The sequence below is a fragment of the Manis javanica genome, chromosome 7 (assembly GCF_040802235.1).
Source record: "Manis javanica isolate MJ-LG chromosome 7, MJ_LKY, whole genome shotgun sequence".
NCBI lineage: Eukaryota > Metazoa > Chordata > Mammalia > Pholidota > Manidae > Manis > Manis javanica.
This window is the reverse complement of record NC_133162.1, coordinates 95,634,395-95,657,729: the sequence shown is the minus strand read 5'-3', so window position 1 is coordinate 95,657,729 and position 23,335 is coordinate 95,634,395. Positions and strand designations below refer to the sequence as shown.

The 23,335-nt window shown below is 36.1% G+C and overlaps 1 protein-coding gene across 3 annotated transcripts in view; it reads left to right on the top strand.

Moving 5' to 3' along the window:
• EPB41L5 (erythrocyte membrane protein band 4.1 like 5) overlaps positions 1-23,335 on the top strand; it is a 229,699-nt gene that overhangs the window by 181,581 nt on the left and 24,783 nt on the right. For 2 of the 3 annotated variants that reach the window (XM_037001033.2, XM_037001032.2), the window contains exons 19-22: positions 9,890-10,018; positions 12,800-12,864; positions 15,474-15,561; positions 19,765-19,839. In XM_037001033.2, the coding sequence (XP_036856928.1) occupies positions 9,890-10,018; positions 12,800-12,864; positions 15,474-15,561; positions 19,765-19,839 (357 nt within the window). The remainder of the gene's footprint in view (positions 1-9,889; positions 10,019-12,799; positions 12,865-15,473; positions 15,562-19,764; positions 19,840-23,335) is intronic. The other variant, XM_037001034.2, reaches the window with a different exon arrangement.

The window sequence follows — 23,335 nt, the reverse complement described above, 5'->3', positions numbered from 1 at the left end:
TGTATGTTTGGTAAAAATATGAGATAAATTGTATTTAATCTTCTAAAGCAGGATTCTTAATTAGCATATGGATCTATCCATGAATAATTATGAGGAGGGCCTTAAGCCCTAGGAAATTGAGTACATATTCTTGTCTTTGATTCATTTATACATTTTTCTGCAAAGTAGATCTAAATTTTGTTAAATTCTCTAAACAGTCCATGATTCAAAAAAAGAATGAGCCATAACCAACCTTAAACTCCTTGCATCCCTCCAAGGTTAAACTAAAAAGAACTTTACTTTGGTTAAGAGGTTTATATGCATATATTTTATTAATTCAACAGTTTTACTGTTTCTGAGGAGCTCTCAGAATTAGGACCTCTCTTTATAAAAATGTACCATTTTTCTTTTAAGTTTCAGTGTTTATACTAATTCTTCACCCTAGTTGTTTGTATAAATACACTACTGAAAGATGTTCATATTTCTTAGCCAAGATTGTTTCAACAGTGCTCTCAAGTCTGGATCTGATGGTATTCTAGTTGAGAACTTGGATTGACTATAACCCCTGACACAAGCTCCTAACTAAACCGGTTCTGACGGGCAAAGACTGCCCTACAGTAGAGTTTGAGTCATTCCAGATCAGGTCTAATTAGTAATCAGTATGTCCTTTTGATTCTTTTGTTCTTCTGTTTGCCACATTTTGACTGTGCAAGACAGACACAGCAGCAACATAGCAACTGGGTGCCACTAAAGTACGTATGATAAGAAAATAAAGTGAAAATATGTTAAAGCTATTACACTTAAGCTGATGTCAGTAATTTTTTTCTATCATACACATACAGGGTAATTATAGAAAATACAGATTTAAAAAAGCAGGAAATTATAAATCCTCTGTTATCCCACTACTAAGAGATAACTACAGTGAACATTTTAAAGGTACATACTTCCAAACATTTATATTTGATGTATTTTTAAAAAATAAAAGTGCCATTCTTACTACACTGATAGACAGTTACTGCATTGGGTTGGGGAGGGGACTTGATAATATATGTGAATGTTGAAACCACAATGTTGCTCATGTGAAACCTTCATAAGATTGTATATCAATGATACCTTAATTAATTAATTAATTAATTAAAAATGCAGTGACACTGCTTTTTAAACTAATCAATTGTGAACATCTTTATTTCAATGACACCTTAAGACAATAGTTAAAGTACATGCATTTGTCATCATTGTTTTACTTAGTTCTCTATTAGACATTTAGATTGTTACTAATTTTCACTGTCATAATGCTGTAACAAACAGCCTTATAAATAAATACCTGCAACTATCTTTATTTTCCTGGGAAGTGAATGTGTTACATCCAAGTACAGACATAATTTTAAAGCACTTGGTACTTTTTGCACAGTTGCCTTCCAGAAAGATGGTAGATGGTAACAGTTTATACTTTTACCTGTGATTTGTATGCTGAGGTTTTGTTTTTTGTTTTTAATACAGTCATAAAAAGAAATATCTGCCTCTGTTAGAGACAGGTTGTTCTGAGAATCCTATAATGTGCAAATACAAGTGATTAACAAATAATCTCAAGTCTGCAGCATAACTGTCTCTGAAAAGAAATGTCAAAGTGTTTGAACTAGCCATGATATTTTCCAGCTTTGTTTAGATATAATTGACATACACATACATTGTGAATAATTCCTACAATCAAATAAGTCAAATTAGCACATCCAACATCTTACATTGCCATTTTGTTTTGGTTTGGGGCTAGAATGCTTCAGATCTCTCTTAGCAAATTTCAGGTATACAGAGCAATAGCATTAACTATAGTCACTGTAATGTAATGCTGTGTATTAGATCCTCAGAATTTACTCATCTTGTAAGTGAAAGTTTGCACCCTTTTGCTGGCCTCTCTCCACTTCCCTTCCCCAGAGTCTCTGGCAACCACCATTCTACTCTTTGTTTCTATGAGTTGGATTTTTGTTTGTTTGTTTTAGGTTCCACATGTAAGTAATACCATGCAGTATTTGTTATTTTGTCTGTATGATTTCACCTAGCATTATACCCTCCAGCCTCATCCATGTTTTTGCAAATGACAGGGTTTCCTTCTTTTTACAGGCTGAATAATATTACACACACACACACACACACACACACACACACACACACACACACACACACACACACACACACACAGGCTTTCTTTACCTATTCATCTGTTGATGGACACTTAGGTTGTTTCTATATCTTCTTGGGTACTATGCATAATGTTGCAAACAAGGGAATGCAGGTATCTATTTGAGATAGTGATTTTCTTACCTTCGAATGTATACCCAGAAGTGGGATTTCTGGATCATATGACATTAACTAGCTATGGTTGAAAAAGGACAGGATTTTCTTTTAATTAATAGGAACCATTGTGAAGACTAAGAAGTCACAGGCATAAATAGAGTCTAGTCCAAACTTGTGATTCTCAGAATTCCGTATATCTTGAAATCACACAGGGAAGTCCTGTTAAACATTCAGATTTTGGGGTCCCACCCAGAGACAGATGTATGGAGACTACACTAAGAAACACCAAATTAGAATAAGCACATTAATTAAACTATTTCATCTTGAAAGAGAAATGTAAAATGTAATCCCATACCTGGCAGCTAGCCTCTTTTTTTAAAAAATGCTGTTATTTTCTAGTGTTTTTGTTCTAACTATATCATAAATCCCACACATGAGGCGTTGTTATTGTTTCATGTAGTCGTTCAAAGCATTTACCACATAGTCAGTGATGTCTTTGTTCATCATTCCCTTTTGCTTTTCTACTATTACTCAAGATCAATTTTTATGCCTAAACTAAGTCCTTTAAGAACTTTCTTTAGTAGATTGCTGTTGTTGGCAAATGTTCTTAATTTGCACTCATTCTTGAGAAAGAATATTCTTCTGGGTTCAAATTCCACATTTACAGTTGTTTTCTCAACACATTGAAGATCTTATTCTAATGTCTCCTAATTTTGATTGTTGCTTTTAAGAAGTCTGCCATTAATATATTTGTCTTTCCTTTGTAGGAAAATTAATTTTTTCATGCTAGCTGCTTTCAGGATAATCTTTTTATATTTTAATGGCAGATTCACTTCAATGTATTCAGGTGATGATTCTTTGAATTTATCCTCCTGTGGGTCCACTGACTAAATATGAGGATTTGTACTTTTCAACAATTCTAGAAAACTCTTCAAATAATGCCTCTGCTCTGTTATATCTATTTCTTCTTCTGGGAGTTTGATTAGAGATATGGTACATAGTCTTACTTTAGCCTACAAACTTTCTTTGATATTTTTCATTTGTTCATCTGGCTGTGCTGTCTTCTGTATAACTTTTTTGAATATGTTTTCTAGTTCAATAGCTGTCTGTGGATGTGAATAATCTGCTATTTACCTTCTCCATGGAGTTTTTAATTTAAGTGATTATTTTTTTCATTTGTAGACATCGTGTCTTACTATGTTTTTTTTTAAAGCAGCTAGCCTGTTTTACAGAAAAAAAACTATCTGAGTAAGAAAATACTTAGAATGCATTTATTTAGTCCAGTGTTAAATAACAACCATAGTAATAACAATAATTCTTGTTATTATTGATTATCATTATTTTTTTCTTTTTTTAAATTTTTATTTTGCTATCATTAATGTACAATTACATGAACAACATTATGGTTACTAGACTCCCCCTATTATCATGTCCCCACCACATACCCCATTACAGTCACTGTCCATCAGCATAGTAAGATGCTATAGAATCACTACTTGTCTTCTCTGTGTTATACTGCCTTCCCCGTGTCCCACCCCCCTACATTATAAGTACTAATTGTAATGACCCTTTTTCTCCCTTATCTCTCCCTTCCCAACCATCCTCCTCAATCACCTTCCCTTTGGTAACTGTTGGTCCATTCTTGGGTTCTGTGAGTCTGCTGCTGTTTTGTTCCTTTAGTTTTTCCTTTGTTCTTATACTCCACAGATGAGTGAAATCATTTGATACTTGTCTTTCTCGCCTGGCTTATTTCACTGAGCATAATACCCTCTAGCTCATTCCATGTTGCAAATGGTAGGATTTGTTTTCTTCTCATGGGTGAATAATATTCCATTATGTATATGTACTACCTCCTCTTTATCCATTCATCTACTGATGGACATTTAGGTTGTTTCCATTTCTTGGCTGCGACAAACACAGGGGTACATATGTCTTTTTGAAACTGGGCTCCTGCATTCTTAGGGTAAATTCCTAGAAATGGAATTCCTAGGTCAAATGGTATTTCTATTTTCAGTTTTTTGAGGAACCTCCATACCGCTTTCCACAATAGTTGAACTATTTTACATTCCTACCAGCAGTGTAGAAGGGTTCCCCTTTTTCCACATCCTTGCCAATATTTGCTGTTTGCTTTTGGGTGTTGGCCATCCTAACTGGTATGAGATATCTCGTTGTTGTTTTAATTTGCATTTCTCTGATGATTAGGGATGTGGAGGATCTTTTCTTGTGCCTGTTGGCCATCTGAATTTCTTCTTGGAAAAAAAGAGTCTGTTCAGCTGCTCTGCCCATTTTTTAATTGGATTATTTGCTTTTATTTGTTGAGGTGCATGAGCTCTTTATAATTTGGATGTCAATCCCTTATCAGATCTGTCATTTATGAATGTATTCTCCCATACTGTAGGATGTTCTTTTGTTCTACTGATGGTGTCCTTTGCTGTACAGAAGCTTTTTAGTTTGATGCAATCCAATTTGCTCATTTTTGCTTTTCTTTCCCTTGCACAGGGAGATATGTTCATGAAGAGTTGCTCATGTTGATGTCCAAGAGAGTTTTGCCTATGAGTTTTTCTAAGAGTTTTATGGTTTCATGACTTACATTTAGGTCTTTCATCCATTTTGAATTTACTTTTGTTTATGGGGTTAGACAGTAATCCAGTTTCATTCTCTTACATGTAGCTGTCCAGTTTTACCAACACCAGCTGTTGAAAAGGCTGTCATTTCTCCACTGTATATCCGTGGCTCCTTTATCATATATTAATTGACCATATATGCTTCAGTTAATGTCTAGGCTCTCTAGTCTGTCGCATTGGTCTATGGGTCTGTTCTTGTGCCAGTACCAAATTGTCTTTATTACTGTCGCTTTGTAGTAGAGCTTGAAGTCAGGAAGTGTAATTTCCCCTGCTTTATTCTTCCTTCTCAGGATTGCTTTGGCTATTCGGGGTCTTTTGTGGTTCCATATGAATTTTAGAACTTTTTGCTCTAGTTCATTGAAGAACGCTGTTGGTATTTTGATAGGGATTGCATTGAATCTAGATTGCTTTAGGCAGGATGGCCATTTTGACAATATTAATTCTTCCTATCCATGAGCACAGGATGTATTTCCATTTATTGCTTTCTTCTTTAATTTCTCTCATGAGCATCTTGTATTTTTCAGAATATAAGTCTTTCACTTCCTTGGTTAGGTTTATTTCTAGGTATTTTATCTTTTTGATGCAATTGTGAATGGAATTATTTTCCTGATTTCTCTTTCTGCTAGTTCATTGTTAGTGCATAGGAATGCAACCGATTTCTGTGTATTAATTTTGTATCCTGCAACTTTGCTGAATTCAGATATTAGTTCTAGTAGTTTTGGAGTGGATTCTTCAGGGTTTTTTATGTACGACATCATGTCATCTGCAAACAGGGACAGTTTGACTTCTTCCTTGCCAATCTGCATGCTGTTTATTTCTTTGTATTGTCTGATTATCGTGGCAAGGACCTCTAGAACTATATTGAATACAAGTGGGGAGAGTGGGCATCCTTGTCTTGTTCCTGATTTTAAAGGAAAAACTTTCTTGCTGTGAAGTATAATGTTGGCTGTGGGTTTGTCATATATGGCCTTTATTATGTTGAGGTACTTGCCCTCTATACCCACTTTGTTGAGAGATTTTATCATGAATGGATGTTGAATTTTGTCAAATGCTTTTTCAGCATCTATGGAGATGATCATGTGGTTTTTGTCCTTATTTTTGTTGATGTGATGGATGATGATGGATTTTCTAATGTTGTACCATCCCTGCATCCCTGGGATGAATTACACTTGATCATGATGGATGATCTTTTTGATGTATTTTTTAATTTGGTTTGCTAATATTTTTTCGTTGAATATTTTTGCATCTATGTTCATTTGGGATATTGGTCTGTAATTTTCTTTTTTTGTGATGTCTTTGCCTAGTGATGTTGGCTTCGTGGAATGAGTTTGGGAGTATTCCCTCCTCTTCTACTTTTTGGAAAACTTTAAGGAGGATGGGTGTTAGGTCTTCACTAATGTTTGATAACATTCAGCAGTGAAGCCATCTGGTCTAGGAGTTTTGTTCTTACGTAGTTTTTTGATTACCACTTCAATTTCTTTGCTGGTAATTGGTCTATTCAGTTTTTCTGTTTCTTCCTGGGTCAACATTGGAAGGTTGTATTTTTCTAGAAAGTTGTGCATTTCTTCTAGGTTATCTAGTTTGTTACCATATAATTTTTCATTGTGTTCTCTCATAATTCTTTTTATTTCTGTGGTATCCGTAGTAATTTTTCTGTTCTCATTTCTGATTCTGTTTGTGTGTGTAGACTCTCTTTTTTTCTTGATAAGTCTGGCTATGGGTTTATCTATTTTGTTTATTTTCTCAAAGAACCAGCTCCTGCTTTAATTGATTCTATTGTTTTATTCTTCTCACTTTTATTTATTTCTGCTTTAATCTTTATTATGTCCCTCCTTCTACTGACTTCGGGCCTCATTTATTCTTCCTTTTCTAGTTTCACTTATTGTGAGTTTAGACTGTTCATTTGGGATTGTTCTTCTTTCCTGAGGTAGGCCTGTATTGCAATATGTTTACCCCTTAGCACAGCCTTTCCTGCTTCCCACAGATTCTGTCATGTTGAATTATTGTTGTCATTTGTCTCCATATATTGCTTAATCTCAGTTTTTATTTGGTCATTAATCCATTGATTATTTAGGAGCATGTTATTAAGCCTCCATGTGTTTGTGGGCTTTTTCATTCTCTTTGTGTTATTTATTTCTTGTTTCATACCTGTGTGATCTGAGAATCTGGCTGGTATAAATTCAATCTTGAATTTACTGAGGTTCTTTTTGTTGCCAAGTATCTGATCTAGTCTTGAAAATGTTCCATGTGCACTTGAGAAGAATGTGTATCCTGTTGTTTTTGGGTGGAGTGTTCTGTAGGTGTCCATTAGGTCCATATGTTCTAATAGGTTGTTCAGTGCCTCTGTCTCTTTACTTATTTTCTGTCTGGTCGATCTGTTCTTTGGAGTAAGTGGTGTGTTGCAGTCTCCTGAAATGAATGCATTGCATTCTATTTCCTCCTTTAATTCTATTAGTATTTTTTTCACATATGCAGGTGATCCTGTTTTGGGTGCATAGATATTTAGAATATTTATATCCTCTTGTTGGACTGATACTTTTGTCATCATGTAATGTCCTTCTTTGTCTCTTGTGACTTTCTTTGTTTTGAAGTTTTGTCTGATACAAATACTGCAACTCCTGCTTTTTTCTCCCTATTCGTTGCATGAAATATCTTTTTCCATCCCTTTACTTTCAGTCTGTGTATGTCTTTGGGTTTGAAGTGAGTCTCTTGTAAGCAGCATATAGACGGGTGTTGTTTTTTTATCCATTCACTGACTCTGTCTTTTGATTGGTGCATTCAGACCATTTACATTTAGAGTGATTACCAATAGGTATGTAGTTATTGCCATTGAAGGCTTTAGATTTGTCTTTACCAGAGTTTCAAGGGTAATTCCCTTACTATCTAACAGTCTAATTTAATGCACTTCATATGCTATTACAAACACACCCTAAAGGTTCTTTTTTTTTTCCTTTTTCTTTTTCTTATGCCTCCATTCTTTGTATGTTGTGAATCATATTCTGTACTCTTTGTCTATCCCTTAGGTGACATCTGTTTAGCCTGATGGGTTTTCCTTTGTATGTGATCTTTTTTCTCTCTCTAGCTATTTTTAGAAGTCTGTCTTTATCTTTGATCTTTGCCATTTTAATTATTATGTCTTGATGTTGTCTTCCTGGGTCCCTTGTGTTGGGAGATCTGGGCACTTCCATGACTTGAGAGACTATCTACTTCCCCAGAGTGGGGAATTTTTCAGCAATTACCTCCTCAATGACACTTCCTATCCCTTTTTCTCTCTCTTCTTCTTGTACCCCTATAATGCAAATACTGTTCCGTTTGTATTGGTCACGGAGTTCTCTCAATATTCTTTCATTCTTAGAGATTCTTTTTTCTCTCTGTGCCTCAGCTTCTTTGTATTCCTCTTCTCTAATTTCTATCCCATTTACCGTGTCATCGACCAAATCTAATCTGCCTTTAAATCCTTCCATTGTATGCTTCATTACAGATACGGAATTTCTTAATGATTGAATCTCCATCTTAAATTCATTCCTGAGTTCTTGAATATTTTTTGTGCCTCCATAAGCATGTTTATGATTTTTATTTTAAACTCTCTTTCAGGAAGATTGGTGAGTTCAGTTTCATTTGGCCCTTTTTATAGGGTTTATGAGATTTTGATCTGAACCATGTTCTTTTGACATTTCATATTTCTATGTGGTACCCTCTAGTGCCCAGAAGCTCCAGTCTCTGGAGCTCCTAAGCCCCTAAAGTGAGGTTGGGGGTCATAGGGTAGCGGAGCTGGTGCCTGAGGGGAGGAAAGATCTGTTTCCTGATTTCCATCTGCAGTGCCTGTCTCCAGTATCAGAGCCAGTGGGCTGAGCACACAGGTGTGAGCCTCTGTGCTTGGCATCTCTAGCTGTTGTAGGCGGTGCCTCCCTCTGGCTGACCTGACGCAGAGCAGTGACTGCTGGTTTGCGAGCCAGTGCCAGCAGGCTAGGAGGAAGGCTCGGCAGGTTGCTTGTCACTCTGTGGGGCCTTGGAGCTGGGCAGCCGTCCAGGGGAATGGACCACCTGAAGCTCCTGAAAGTTCCCAACCTGCTTGGCAGAGTGCACTCAGACAAGCTTGTCCAGCTCTCCCTTCCCCCACACAGCCAGCTCCATGCAAATCCCACCCCTTCAACAGCCCTCTCGCTGCTAGGAACCCTCTCAGACCGCCTGCCTTTCCTCTGTCACAGAGCAGCCTGATGTGTATCCCGTCTTCCACAAACGGCCGGAATCTCAGTCTCTCAAGCACTCCGCCTGTCCTAGCTCCCGAACTTCCAGAGTACCACACAATGTAGGTTTCTGCTTGCAAAGCAGATCTCCAGGGCTGGGTGTTTAGCAGTCCCAGGCTTCCATCCTCTCCCCGCTCCATTTCTCTTCCTCCCACCCGGTGAGCTGGGGTGGGGGAAGGGCTTGGGTCCCACCAGATCCAGGCTTTGGTACATTACCCTGTTTTGTGAGGTCTGCTCTGTTCGTGAGGTCTGTATGCAGTCTTGTGCAGCCGCCTTTCCTGTTGCTGTTTTAGCATTAGTTGTATTAATTAACTATATTTTCATACTATTCATGGTTTGGGGAGGAATTCTCTGTCTCACCTCTCACCCCACCATCTTGAATCTCTGTCTGATCATCATTCATTTTAAGTTAAGTGAAATACCATTTGCAGTGTAAATAATTAAAACTTATTTCATAATTTGTTTCCTTACATTTGTTTCTTTTTGTAATAGTTAATTTATGTTGTGTTAATTATGATCTTCATTGACTGTATTTGTGCTTTGTTCTATCACTTTCATAAGTCTAAGCTGAGAGTGACCTGTTTGTGGCTATATAATATAATCCCAAGCATGTACATGTAGGAGTTGACTATTGAGCCTTTATACACGATTTCTGGCCATCTGACTATGAACTTCAATCAGTCCTTCTCCTATGTCCATGTAACTATAGCCTGTTAGAGTTTCTTACACTGTGTTTTCAATGTCTAGGAGGAGGTGGTGAAGTTGACTGAGAAATGTCTTAACAATGCCATTGAGAGCCCAGGACTAAATGCCAGGAGAGTTCCTCCTGACTTGAAAAGTAACATTTTGAAGGCTCAAGTAGAAGCAGTGCACAAGGTAAGCTTCCTGTTGAAGGACAAAGAGCGTGGGCTAGAGGCGAAAGACCCTGAAGAACAAATGAAATATATGAATAAACTACATGAATGTCAAACAAGAGTGACCAGCTAGTGATGAGAGAGTAGTCCCAAGAAACAGTTCTCAAGATGGTAAAATGTCTTCCTAACTCTAAATGCAAGCTGATTAAGAGTCATAGTCACTGGATAAAAAGTAAGAGTAAAGATGCTCTAGGGTATAAGAAATGTTTTTTAAGTCAAATTCCTATAACAGTGTTTCTAATCTTCACTTTTATAGCTAGAATATCTAGTAATTTTAGATTCCTATCAATGTGAAGTCTATGTTAGGTCTTTCTTATCAATGGTGATTGATAATCCCTATCACCAATCTCCCCAGTTTGGCAAAATGGTGATTTTTTTTTTAGCAACAAGAGTGATAGTGACAGAATGAAAGAGTTTTGACATCATGAAGGATGCACTGGGTAGGGAGCAGCCCTCATGAAGTTCGTGGCATCCATGCTCTCAAATCAGTTCCTTGGCTCTCCCAAACTTTCAGACTTATCCTCTATCCCAAAGCCAGGACAGGAGCCCGTCTCATCATTCATGTTGGCAACTAGGATTTCAGAATATCCTGTTGTTGAAAAGATGCACTTTACCCATCCTGACCCCAGGCACAAGCCTGGGAGAGAACCAAGAGGACTTGAGGAGTAATATTCATGCTTTTTATATATAGGCATAAAACATAATATTTACATACCGAAAGAAGTCTAAAATATGGCAATACAGGCTCTGGAATCAAGACAGCTTGAGTTTGAATCCAATTTATAATCTACTACCTACTTGTAGTAGTTTGTGTCTTGGCAAGTTATTTAACTTCTCTGAGCCTCAGTTTAATTATGTTTGAAAAAAAGGATAATGGTCACACCTACCTTAAGATGAGTTAAAAGGATGAAATAAGGTAATGTATGTAAAGGACATGGAAGAATGCCTGGCACATAAGCATTCATTAAACCCCCGATGTTGAAGGAACATCCTGAGGAGCAGTGGTGCTAATAGTTGTCATTACCTTACATTTCAGTTAGGTTTTTGATGAAAAGAGAAATACTTGAATTATTTTGATGAAAAGAGAAATACTAAATTAAAGAGATTTTGTTTTATAGTTATAACTTTCTCACAAAGAAAAATCCACAACCAGTTGCTTTCATTGTTGCAATCCACTGCAACATTTAAGGAAGAAATAACAACACTTCACACAAACTCTTCCAGAAGATAGAAGGGGAGGGAGCACTTTCTAACTCATTGTCTGTGACTAGTATTACTCCAGTACCCAAACCAGAAGATGTTACAAGAAAAGAGACTATAGACTAATACCCCTCTTGAACAGACTCAAAGTCCTTAACAAAATATAAGCAAATCATACACAACAATACATAAAAAGGAGAGTACATCATGACCAGGTAGTTTATCTCAGGAAAGATGCTGGTTTATCATTCAAAGACCAGTTAGCTCACCATATTAAAATTTTTTTAGTTGTGTCAATTCATGTGGAAAAGGCATTTCACAGAATTTAGCCCGGGAATCCATGGTAAAAGCTCACAGAAAACTAGGAATAGGATGGAACTTCTTCAGCCTGATAAGGGCATCTATGAAAAAAATCTACAGTGAACATCATAATTCAACAGACACTGAAATAGCTAAAATAAAAAGCTGACCATCCCTGTGTCGGCAGTGATGGAACTCCTGTAGTGCATGTTGCTGGTGTGAATATAAAATTTATAAGCACTTTAGAAAAGAGTTTGTCAATATATTAAACATACATTTACCATATGACCAAGAGTTCCACTCGTAGGTATTGACCCAAGAGAAATGAAGATACAGTTCATACAGATATTAGTACACAAATGTTATTAGCTACTTTATGTATAGACACTAAAAACTAGAAACAACCCAAATGCCCACCAACAGGTAAACAGATACTGTGTGCTGTATCTATACAGTGAAATGCTATTCAGCACATGCAAAGGAATAAATTAGTGATACATGCAGAACCATGGGTGAGTCTCAAGAAATAGCATGCTGCTCTGAAGAGGTAAACACAAAAGATAGCTATTAAGATTCCATTTACATGAAAGTATAGAAAGTAAAGATCATTGTTTGCCATGTGTAAAGGTTCTTAATGGGATTGCATTGGAAGCCTCAAGTGAATGTTTGGGAAGCAGTAGAAATGTTAAATATGTTCAATGTATTATTGAGTATGTACCTGTATATATTTTTCAAAGTTCACTGAACCATACATTAAAAATATGTGCATTTTACTGTATGTAAATGGTACCTCAATAAAGCTGGGGGAAGAACTGACCTATTCAGAAAATTTTTTAGAATTCTCTTCTAAAATATTCCTTATGTTGAGGGAAAAATAAAAAACCAAATGACTTCACATCTGTTTCTTTTTACCATGTAAATTTTTAAAAATCTGAAATTGAATTTGTTTTCTGTGTGATTCTGTGTATATTGTCTAACACACCGTGGTGTCTTAATAATGTCTAATAATGCATGTAAATTGGTATACTAATATACGGAAGTAAAAAAATAGATTATTAATTTGGATATTGGACAAGATTTGGGTGCAGTACTGATATTTCCATAGGTAAGATAATGATTACCTCTTTTTGTAACTGAAGCAAACTGATGTTTCTATTTTTACTGGAAAGAAATGTAAATCTCTTGTTGCTTTAGTATCCTCAACAAAGACTTTAATGGTTTTTTTAAAAATTTATTTTCTTAGGTTGCAAGAGAAGATAGCATATTAAGTAATAAAAATGCCAGTATTCAGGATGCTACACCAAACAGGTATAGTTCTGGGCAGATTGAATTAGATGGAGGTTCTTTTCCTCTTAACTTTTTTTTTTTAATCTTTTTTCCTACCTCCCCAACCAATCACCACATGATTTTAGGATATCTCTTTGAAAAATGGCTTGGATTCACTCTCCTATCATTGCAGAACTGTTTAGTGCCTAGTGTAGATTATTTGGAGACACTCCTAATCAGTCTCTCTACATTTTTGTTCTTCTTCAACTGATTCAAACTGCAGGGCAGAAGCAACCTTTAAAGATATTTTTAATCTGACAGGATGCCTGGTGAGGATGTCTATTATTTCTCCTGGGCCTGGTAGTTAATTTCAGTAACATACTGTCATCACGGTGATCTTGTTATTACCAACTTTCTTAACTATGGGCTCTCACATTATTTGAACAAATTTCTTTACTGGTCTTTCCAGGTACTTTCTTCCTCTTTTTCCTTTAATGAGAATTACTATGTTTATTTGTCTTACCAGGCTTTTATCCCCTGCTTTATGCCAATTTATTCTGTTGATCACTGCGTCTAATGTTCTGTGCTAACTCCATGCTGTAAGTGTTGAATGAATGAATGCTGTTTCCCATTATTCAAACTTTTTCAGTGAAGAGTTTTCTGATTAATTCCATTCAGTTCCAGGTAATCTAATCAACATAGCACTTCAGCATATGGCATGTTTTGTATAGAATACTTGACAGTTAGTACTCAGTATGTAGTAATTGGTGATTACAGAGTAAAACTGGAATTACAATTTAACCTTTTAGTTAATACCCATAAATCAACTGACCTACGTTTTTAATACTGTTATTATTAGAGCCTTTTAGAATAACAACCTCATAAATTTTTTTTTTTTGCCATGAGGATTGAGATACAACTGCCCAATTTCACTAACTTTTGAAGCTGGAAAGACTCTAGAATATACTCCAACTTACTTCCAGATTTATTTTTCTAAATTAATGTTGATGTTTTGAATAATTTATTTCCCCTCCCCAGGATTTGAAATTCATCCTTTAAAATATGCTGTTCTTATTTAAGCATAGTTCTGTTTTTGGATATTTTCCTTTTCTGCTAAACTATTTTTTCCCCATGTGATACCACTCTTTTTAAAAATTATTATATCCCGTTTTTAAAAATGAAATGTCTCATGCATGGAGAAAACAATGGAGATTATGTAACACATGTCTGTGTACCAAATATTAAGCTTTACCACATCTTCACAATATGCTATAGTTCAGTTAGGGTTCTTTTCTTTTTTCTTATTGAGTTGTAATTCCTATATCATAAAATTTACTCTTCAAAAGTACAAATTCCATGCTTTTTAGTACATTGACAAAGTTTTAGGACATTGACAAAGTTACCACTACCTAATACCGTAAAATGTCATGACCCTTGAAAGAGATGCCATAGCCATTTGCACCCTCAGCACAGTCCTTCTTTACCCCCTCAACATCTAGCAGGCGCTCTTCTACCTTCTACCTCTAGAGCTGTTTCTTCTTTCTGAAGCACAGAATTATTTTTCTCTCTGGTAACCTAGGTTTTACTGTTCATTTTGGGGGTTCTGCATTTTCACATCTGTATGTCTAAGAATCGGTTTATTTTTTTATTACTGTTATTCAGTGTGGTCTTTCAAATGAAGACCTATGTCTTTTTTCAGTTCTGGAAAATTGGAAGCCATTACCTTTTCGAATATCTGGTATCCATTAGTTGAAATATCTTGCTCACTTCTCTTTTGCTCATAATTTTTCCTAATTTTTTGTCTTTTTGTCTCTATTTGCCCCAGAACTATGGGCGCAGCAGTCCTAGCTTCCACTTAACTATATCTGACTTTTCCAATCTAGGATTTGCTTCATGTTTTATCTCAATCCTTGTAGAATTGGGCAGGAACTGCTCCTATTGCTTGCACATTTTTGGTTGTTTTGGAGAAGACTAGGATTTCTTGCTGGATGTGTTATCTTGGTGGATGAATTTTTTTCTCTTTACTCTGGTGTTGAAGCCATCTGTGACTGCTCCTATTGTTTTTCTTATCTGGGGTTAGACATACTTGTCATTAACCCCAGGCCTACAGATCACAGATTGTCTGGCATCCTCTCACCTAGCTAGTTGTGTTGTACAATTTGGAGCACTCTTGATGTCATTTCCACCTTCTGCTACAGAGCTCTTTGGCCATTATGGCTTATATGGTGGCTTCTCCATATGGTTTCATGACTGTTTTGCTCTCAGATACTCTTATGATTTCTGTTCCACTGAACTTTCCCATTCATGTATTTGATAACAACTTTTAAAAACAAATCTGCTAATCTCTCTTTTGTTTATCTGTCTTTCTTTTCAAGATAAATCTTTTCTATCCTGTCAGTGAGATTTAGGAGGGAAGTATAGTAATCAACCATTTTAATCCATCTGTGAAAGGTGGCCTCTGGATTAGAAGACTGTTACGTGGTGCATGTAGAGGGGTTTCACAAAGGCATGTGAGTGAACTCTGCCGTCACACTCCTCACAAACTATTTTCTTCTTCCCCTTCAATAATTTGTTCTTTCCTGCCCTTTCTTTGAAAACTGGGCCTGTGCTTATGTACTTCATCTGTGACATGCATTTCTCTCTCTTCGCAGTGCTGTATTAAATGAGAACGATATGCCCCTCTCAGATCTTCTTGCTTTGATGTGTACCACACCTACAGAAAATAGTTCTGTTCTGAAGGTAACAATACTTTTACTTTTTAAAGTTTCTCCGAAGACCATGCTGAGTTGAGTCCTGTAGTATCACCATGGATGTCTGGTAATTTCTAATTGACACAAGAACTCAGGCTATGAGAAAAGCTTTGACCTCAGTTCTCTAGGAAGGACCCCATAGTCGGATCCTTCACAAGAGTGTTTCAGGGCTTCTGCTCCAGTTTTGTGTTACTTGTTGGTATTTTTGTTTTTAGATAGTCTTTGTGTTTTGTTTTTTTTTTTGGATGCTGGCTATGCTTCCCTAGTGTCTCATGTAGTAGTACATGGCACATAGTAGGCACTAAGTAAATATTGACTGATTGAAACAAACTTTCTGAAACAACCTATTGTTGTCTTGCAGTATAATCAGTTCATTGCAATCTGGTCTTTCCTGTATGTGTTTGCCCCACCCTTACTAGTTTAGAAGTCATAGTAACCCAGTCCATTGCCCAGTGAATGTTTTAATTTGAAGGTTAAATGAAAAATTATCCTTCAAATGAACATTTGCCATGTAGCTCTTTTATTACATAAGCACATTTATTGTGGAAATTTACCAAATAGTTCATAAAAAGAAAAATACTATAAATCACCTACCTGTGTTTCCACTACCCAAATACTGTGTAGTTTATATTTAACTGTGTATTTTTCAGACTTTTGGGTAAAAAAAAAACCCAACCTAAAAGGACCTTCAATCAGGAGTGTCCTTTCTACTAATTAAAATCTAAAATGATATATTGACTTCTTTGATCACTGAAAATTGTTAAGTATCTGAGATTTTTTTCAACAGAGAAGGACATTTAGTTCCAAGATTTATTGCTTATATAATATGTACCAGACAGAATGGTAGGCTTTGAAAACTCAAAAAAGAATGAAATACGGCCTCTTCTTTCAAACTGCTCATAATCCACTGGGAGGAAGCATTTTAATACATTGTGGTAGAGGTATATACATGCTGTTTTGGGGCATGTATCCAGGCTGTAGGGTGGGAGGGTAAGGATAGGAGGAAGATGGGAAGATGGTGATGGGAGAAGAGAGAGAACAGTTTTTTCATCTATGTGACTAAAATAAAGTTGAATGTTGAAGCAGGAACAGGAGATTCACTGTAGTCTGATGGCAGATGGATAAAAAAGAATAATAGAAATAAAAGGCCTCTTTGTTATCCTTTTATTGTGTACTACACCCTAGATACTTATTTCTCATATTTCCAGATTAGAATTTATCTTTTATTCTTTTTAAATTCTTTCTACCCCCACAAACTTTCCCTGCTCTCTGTAGTCCAGAACTGCATTTTGTATGAGGTGTTTCAAATACTAATTAAATTAAAAGTGTTGATTAACATTATTGAGGGTAAGGTCATAATGTGCTCTTTTATAAACAGTGAAGCACCCACACATCTGGATAAAGACACCTTTGGAATTTAGACATCTCCTTTACTCTCTCCTGTGCTGAATCTTCCCTCTCCTCTAGTGGACAAGCTATGAGCCAGAACAATCTTAACGTTACCCACTTCTTTCATTTTGTCTCACCAAAAAGAAGAGGTTTATGACATCAACAAAAAGAAGGACAAAACCACATAATCATCTCCATAGATGCTGAAAAAGCATTTGACAAAATTCAACATCCATTCATGATAAAAACTCAACAAAATGGGCATAGAGGGCAAGTACCTCTACATAATAAAGGCCATATATGACAAACCCACAGCCAACATCATACTTAACAGCGAGAAGCTGAAAGCTTTTCCTTTAAGATCAGGAACAAGACAAGGATGCCCACTTTCCCCACTTCTATTCAACATAGTACTGGAGGTCCTAGCCACAGCAATCAGACAACACACAGAAATAAAAGGCATCCAGGTTGGTAATGAAGAAGTTAAACTGTCCCTGTTTGCATATGACATGATATTGTACATAAAAAACCCTAAAGAACCCACTCCAAAACTACTAGATCTAATATCTGAATTCAGCAAAGTTGCATGATACAAAATTAATACACAGAAATCTGTAACATTCCTATACATTAACAATGAACTAGCAGAAAGAGAAATCAGGAAAATAATTCCATTCACAATTGCATCAAAAAGAGTAAAATACCTAGGAATAAAACTAACCAAGGAAATGAAAGACCTATACTCTGAAAACTACAAGACACTCATGAGAGAAATTAAAGAAGATATCAATAAAAGGAAAAAGATCCCATGCTCATGGATAGGAAGAATTAATATTGTCAACATGGCCATCCTGCCTAAAGCAATCTATAGATTCAATGCAATTCCTATCAAAATACCAACAGCATTCTTCAACGAACTAGAGAAAATCATCCTAAAATTCATATGGAACCACAAAAGACCTCGAAAAGCGAAAGTACTCCTGAGAAGGAAGAATAAAGCAAGGGGAACTACGCTCCTGGACTTCAAGCTCTACTACAAAGCCACAGTAATCAAGACAATTTGGTACTGGCACAAGAACAGATCCATAGACCAACGGAACAGACTAGAGAGCCCTGATATAAACCCAACCATATATGGTCAATTAATATATGATAAAGGAGTCATGGACATACAATGGGCAAATGACAGCCTCTTCAACAGCTGGTGTTGGCAAAACTGGACAGCTACATGCAAGAGAATGAAACTGGATTATTGTTTAACCCCATACACAAAAGTAAACTCAAAATGAATCAAAGACTAGAATGTAAGTCATGAAACTATAAAACTCTTAGAAGACAACATAGGCAAACATCTCCTGAATATAAGCATGAGCAACTTCTTCCTGAACGCATCTCCTTGACAAAGGGAAACAAAAGCAAAAATGAACTCAAGGTTTCAACATCAAACTAAAAAGTTTTTGTACAGCAAAGGAAAACAAAAATGCATCCTACAGTATGGGAGAATATATTTGTAAATAACTATCTGACAAGGGGTTAACATCCAAAATATATAAAGAACTTACATGCCTCAACACCCAAAAAGCAAATAACCTGATTAAAAAATGGGCAGAGGATATGAAGAGACAGTTCTCCAAAGAAGAAATTCATATGGCCAACAGACGCATGAAAAGATGCTCCACATCACTAATCATCAGGGAAATGCAAATTAAAACCACAATGAGATATCACCTCACACCAGTAAGGATCACCACCATCAAAAAGACTAAGAACAACAAATGCTGGGGAGAATGTCGAGAAAGGGGAACCCTCCTACACTGCTGGTGGGAGTGCAAGCTAGTTCAACCATTGTGGAAAGCAATATGGAGGTTCCTCAAAAAACTAAAAATAGAAATACCATTTGACCCAGGAATCCCACTCCTTGGAATTTAACCCTAAGAATATAAGTTCTCAGATTCAAAAAGACATATGTACCCCTATTTTTTTTGCAGCACTTTTTATAATAGCCAAGATATGGAAGCAACCTAAGTGTCCATCAGTAGATGAGTGGATAAAGAAGATGTGGTACATATACACAGTGGAATACTCTTCAGCCATAAGAAAGAAACAAATCCTACCATTTGCAACAACATGGATTGAGCTGGAGGACATTATACTCAGTGAAATAAACCAGGCAGAGAAAGACAAATGCCAAATCATTTCCCTCATTTGTGGAGTATAACAATGAAGAAAAACTGAAGGAACAAAATGCCAGCAGACTCAGAGACTCCAAGAAGGAATTAGTGGTTACCAAAGGGGAGGAGTGTGGGAAGGCCGGTGGGGAGGGAGGGAGAAGGGGATTGAGGGGTATTATGTTTAGTACACATGGTGTGGGGGATCATGGGGAGAACAATGTAGCACAGAGAAGGCACATAGTGGATCTGTGGCATCTTACTACACTGCTGGACAGTGACTGCATTGGGGTATGGGTGGGGACTTCATAATATGGGTAAATGTCGTAACCACATTGTTTTTTCATGTGAAACCTTCATAAGAGTGTATATCAATCATACCTTAATGAAAAATTTAAAAAAACAAGGTTTATGAATTTACATAATACCATAACTTATTCAAGTTCTGATTGTAGTCTGGGCTCTCCTCCAAGCAGAAGGGTAGTCACCATAACTGATTCCTGCATGTTCCTGTTTGTTAAAGTTTAATACAGCTAGGCCTGGGTTAGAATCATCAATTGAGGGGACATGGGAAAAAAAATCAATGTGATAGCTAATGGCTCATTTAACAACTGTATATATTTTATCTTCCATAGGATGCTGCAGATGAATTGGATGCCTTGCTTTTATCTCTTACTGAGAATCTAATTGACCACAGAGCCACACCTCAGGTAAATATACTTTAAAACAGAAAGACTGAAAAGAATTTGTCTTGAAAAATCTCCCTGTTTTGCAAAAATTCCAATTTTTGTGTTTTTAACAATTTAGTACAACTTTTCATTTAATTTAATAAGAGTTCATATTTTATGAACGGTACTTAGCAATGCTTTTCTGTACTAAAATTCTACCAGTTTGTATGTCACTGTATCGTAACCATGTTATTATAAGCCTGTTTGTAATTCAACACCATATTAAATAACATGAGAGGAAACATGGGGGTAAACTAGTTTCTAAAGAGTTAAGACAATAAGAACATATTTAGTGTCTTAAAGAAATTTACAGAAAGATTGGCATTGAACACATTGATCATTTCAGTATAGAAGATACTGTGTTGTATACTATGACCATAATACAAATAAGACAGCTCCTTCCTCCAGAGATTTACTGTCTAGTTGGGGTGAAAGGTATACAAATAACTCATTCAGTGTCTTATGAGTAATAGGACAGCAATTGCTGTAGGAACTTGATATCATTCTGAAGTCTTCGAAGTTCAGATGGTACTTCTGTCATGCGACATGTTTGCTTAGATCATTATTTCTCAAACTTGGGTGTGTATCAGAATCACCTAGAGGATGTGTTAAAACACAGATTGCTAGGCTCCCCCCTCAAACTTTCTGATTTGGTATGTGAGGGGTGAGGCCTGAGAAGTTGCATTTCTGACATGTTCCATGTAATGCAGATATGGTCTGGGAACCACCTTTGGGCACCACAGCTTAGTTTCAATAAACAAAGAGACTTTACCAAAGGATTAGAATCAACCACAAGTCTGCAAAAGTGAGCAGGCAGAAGATAAAAGGGGTAATGGCAATAATGAGCCATAATGATCCTTTATATAGACAAAAGAGTTAACTTCTAAGATTGATACAAGATGACCTAAAGCCCAGAGAAGAACACTTACTCCCTGTATACTCTTTATCACGAGTGGGTGGTGATACAGTGATGAAAATCAAATTGATTAAAAAGGTTTTCTGTATGACAAGTCTTTTCCATTCTCTATAAGCTTAGAATGCTTTCTTTGTTTTACATTAAAATTTAGAATATTATGGATTTTAGATTCTGCATTTGGGCTCTCTGTTCTGTTTTACTTAGAGATTTCTGTTACTAGAACTGTAACACTCTTCTAATAACTTTAGATTTTTTTAATTGATTATGATATGTGGTAAGGCCAGCCCAGCATTATTCAGCTGTTTTTGTTATTTTTGCTCATTAATTTTTTAAGATGATTTTTAGAGTAACTTTGTTAAGTTCCACCCTGTCCAAAATCCTTTGGATTTTTATTTTTAATGCCCTGAACTGTATATTAATTTGAGGAAAGAATTGATGTATTTATAAAAATTTATCTTCTTAGCCAAAAATACAATATGTTTTTTTATGCATGACTTCCTCTAGCTCCTACTAAAGTTGTATAGTTACCCAAATATAAATTGTATAATTTCCTATTTTTGTTATTTCCTGATCCCTCATGTGTTTTGTGCTATTGTCATTGAGGTCTTTTTTCCCAATATATTTTTTTAGTTCTTTAAAATTTCTTTATTGAAGTATGTTGATATATAATCTTCTATTGGTTTCAAGTATACAACAGAGTGGTTCATCGGTTACCCATAATATTAAATCCTCACTACCACTGGTGCAGTTACTATCTGTCAACATAGAAAGATCTTATGGAACCATTGACCGTATTCTTCATTCTGTACTACTATCCCCAAGGCCAATATATAGTAGGACTGAGAATGTTTGTGCCCTCTAGCCCCCTCACACTCTCCACCTACCCATCCTAATCACGCCTCCATGGTAACCACTTGTTATTTCTCAGTGTCTGTGAGTTCACTGCTATATTGTTGCTTCTGTGTTGCTTTGTTTTTATAGTCCACAAATAAGTGAAATCATATGGTATTTGTTTTTCTCTGCCTGCTTATTTCACTGAGTGTAATACCTTCTAGATCCATCCATATTGTTGCAAATGGCAGACTTTCTTTTTTATTTATGGCTGTGTAATATTCCATTGTGTATGTATACCACATCTTCTTTATTCATTCATCTAATGATGGACACTTAGGATACTTGTGTGTCTTAGCAATTATAAATAATGTGGCAGTAAACATAGGAGTGCATATGTCTTTTTGAATCAGCGATTTTTGATTTGTTTAGAAGTAGAATTGCTGAGTCAAATGGTATACCTATTTTTAGATTTTTGAGGAACCCCCATACTGCTTTCCACAGCAGCTACACCAATTCAGTCTCACCAGGAGTATAAAAGGGTCCATTTCTCCACATCCTTGACAACACTTGTTGTTTCTTGTCTTTTGGATATTGGCTGTTCTAACTGGTGTGATGTATCTCACTGTGGTTTTGATTCTCATTTCTCTGATAATTATTGACATGGAGCATCTTTTCATGTACCTGTTGGCCATCTGTGTGTCTTCTTTGGAGAAATGTCTGTTCAGGTCCTCCATCCATTTTTTAATTGGGTATTTGCTTTTTTTTTGTTGGGGCATAACAGCTCTTTATATACTTTGGATGTTAACCCCTTACTGGATAACTCACTTATGAATATATTCTCCCATACTGTAGGTTGCCTTTTTTGTTCTGCTGATGATGTCCTTTTCTGTACAGAAGCTTTTTAGTTTGATGTAGTCACAATGTTCATTTATTTTGTTTCCCTTACCCAAGGAGACGTGTCCAGGAATAAATTTTTGCCTATGTTTTCTTCTAAGAGTTTTATGGTTTCATGTCTTACATTCAAGTCTTTGATCCATTTCTAGTTTACTTTTGTGTATGGAGTTAGACAGTAATCCAATTTCATTCTCTTGCATGTAGCTGTCCAGTTTTCCCAACACCAGTTATTGAAGAGGCTGTCTTTTCCCCATTGAATGTGCATGGCATAATATATAGTATATGATTACTGTATATTAATGAACCATATATGTGTGGGTTTATATCTGGGCTCTCTGTTTCTTTGATCTATGTGTCTGTTCTTGTGGTAGTACCATACTGTTTTGATTACGGCAGCTTTGTAGTATAGCTTAAACTTAGGAGTAATACTCTCAGCTTTGTTCTTTTTTCTCAGAACTGCTTTGGTTCATTGGGGCCTTTTGTGGTTCCATATGAATATTAGGATCATTTGCTATAGTGCATTAAAGAATACTGTTGGTATTTTGATGGGGATTGCACTGAATCTATAAATTGCTTTGGGCAAGGTGGCCATTTTGACAATATTATTTTTCCTGTCCATAAGCATGGGATAGATTTCCATCTGTTTCTGTCTTCTTCAATTTCTCTCATGAATGTTTTATAGGTTTCAGAGTACAGGTCTTCAACCTCCTTTGTTAGGTTTATTCCTAGGTATTGTATTCTTTTTGATGCAGTTGTAAATGAAAATATTTTTCTGATTTCTCTTTCTGCTACTCCACTATTAGTATGTAGGAATGTAACAGATTGCTCTCTATT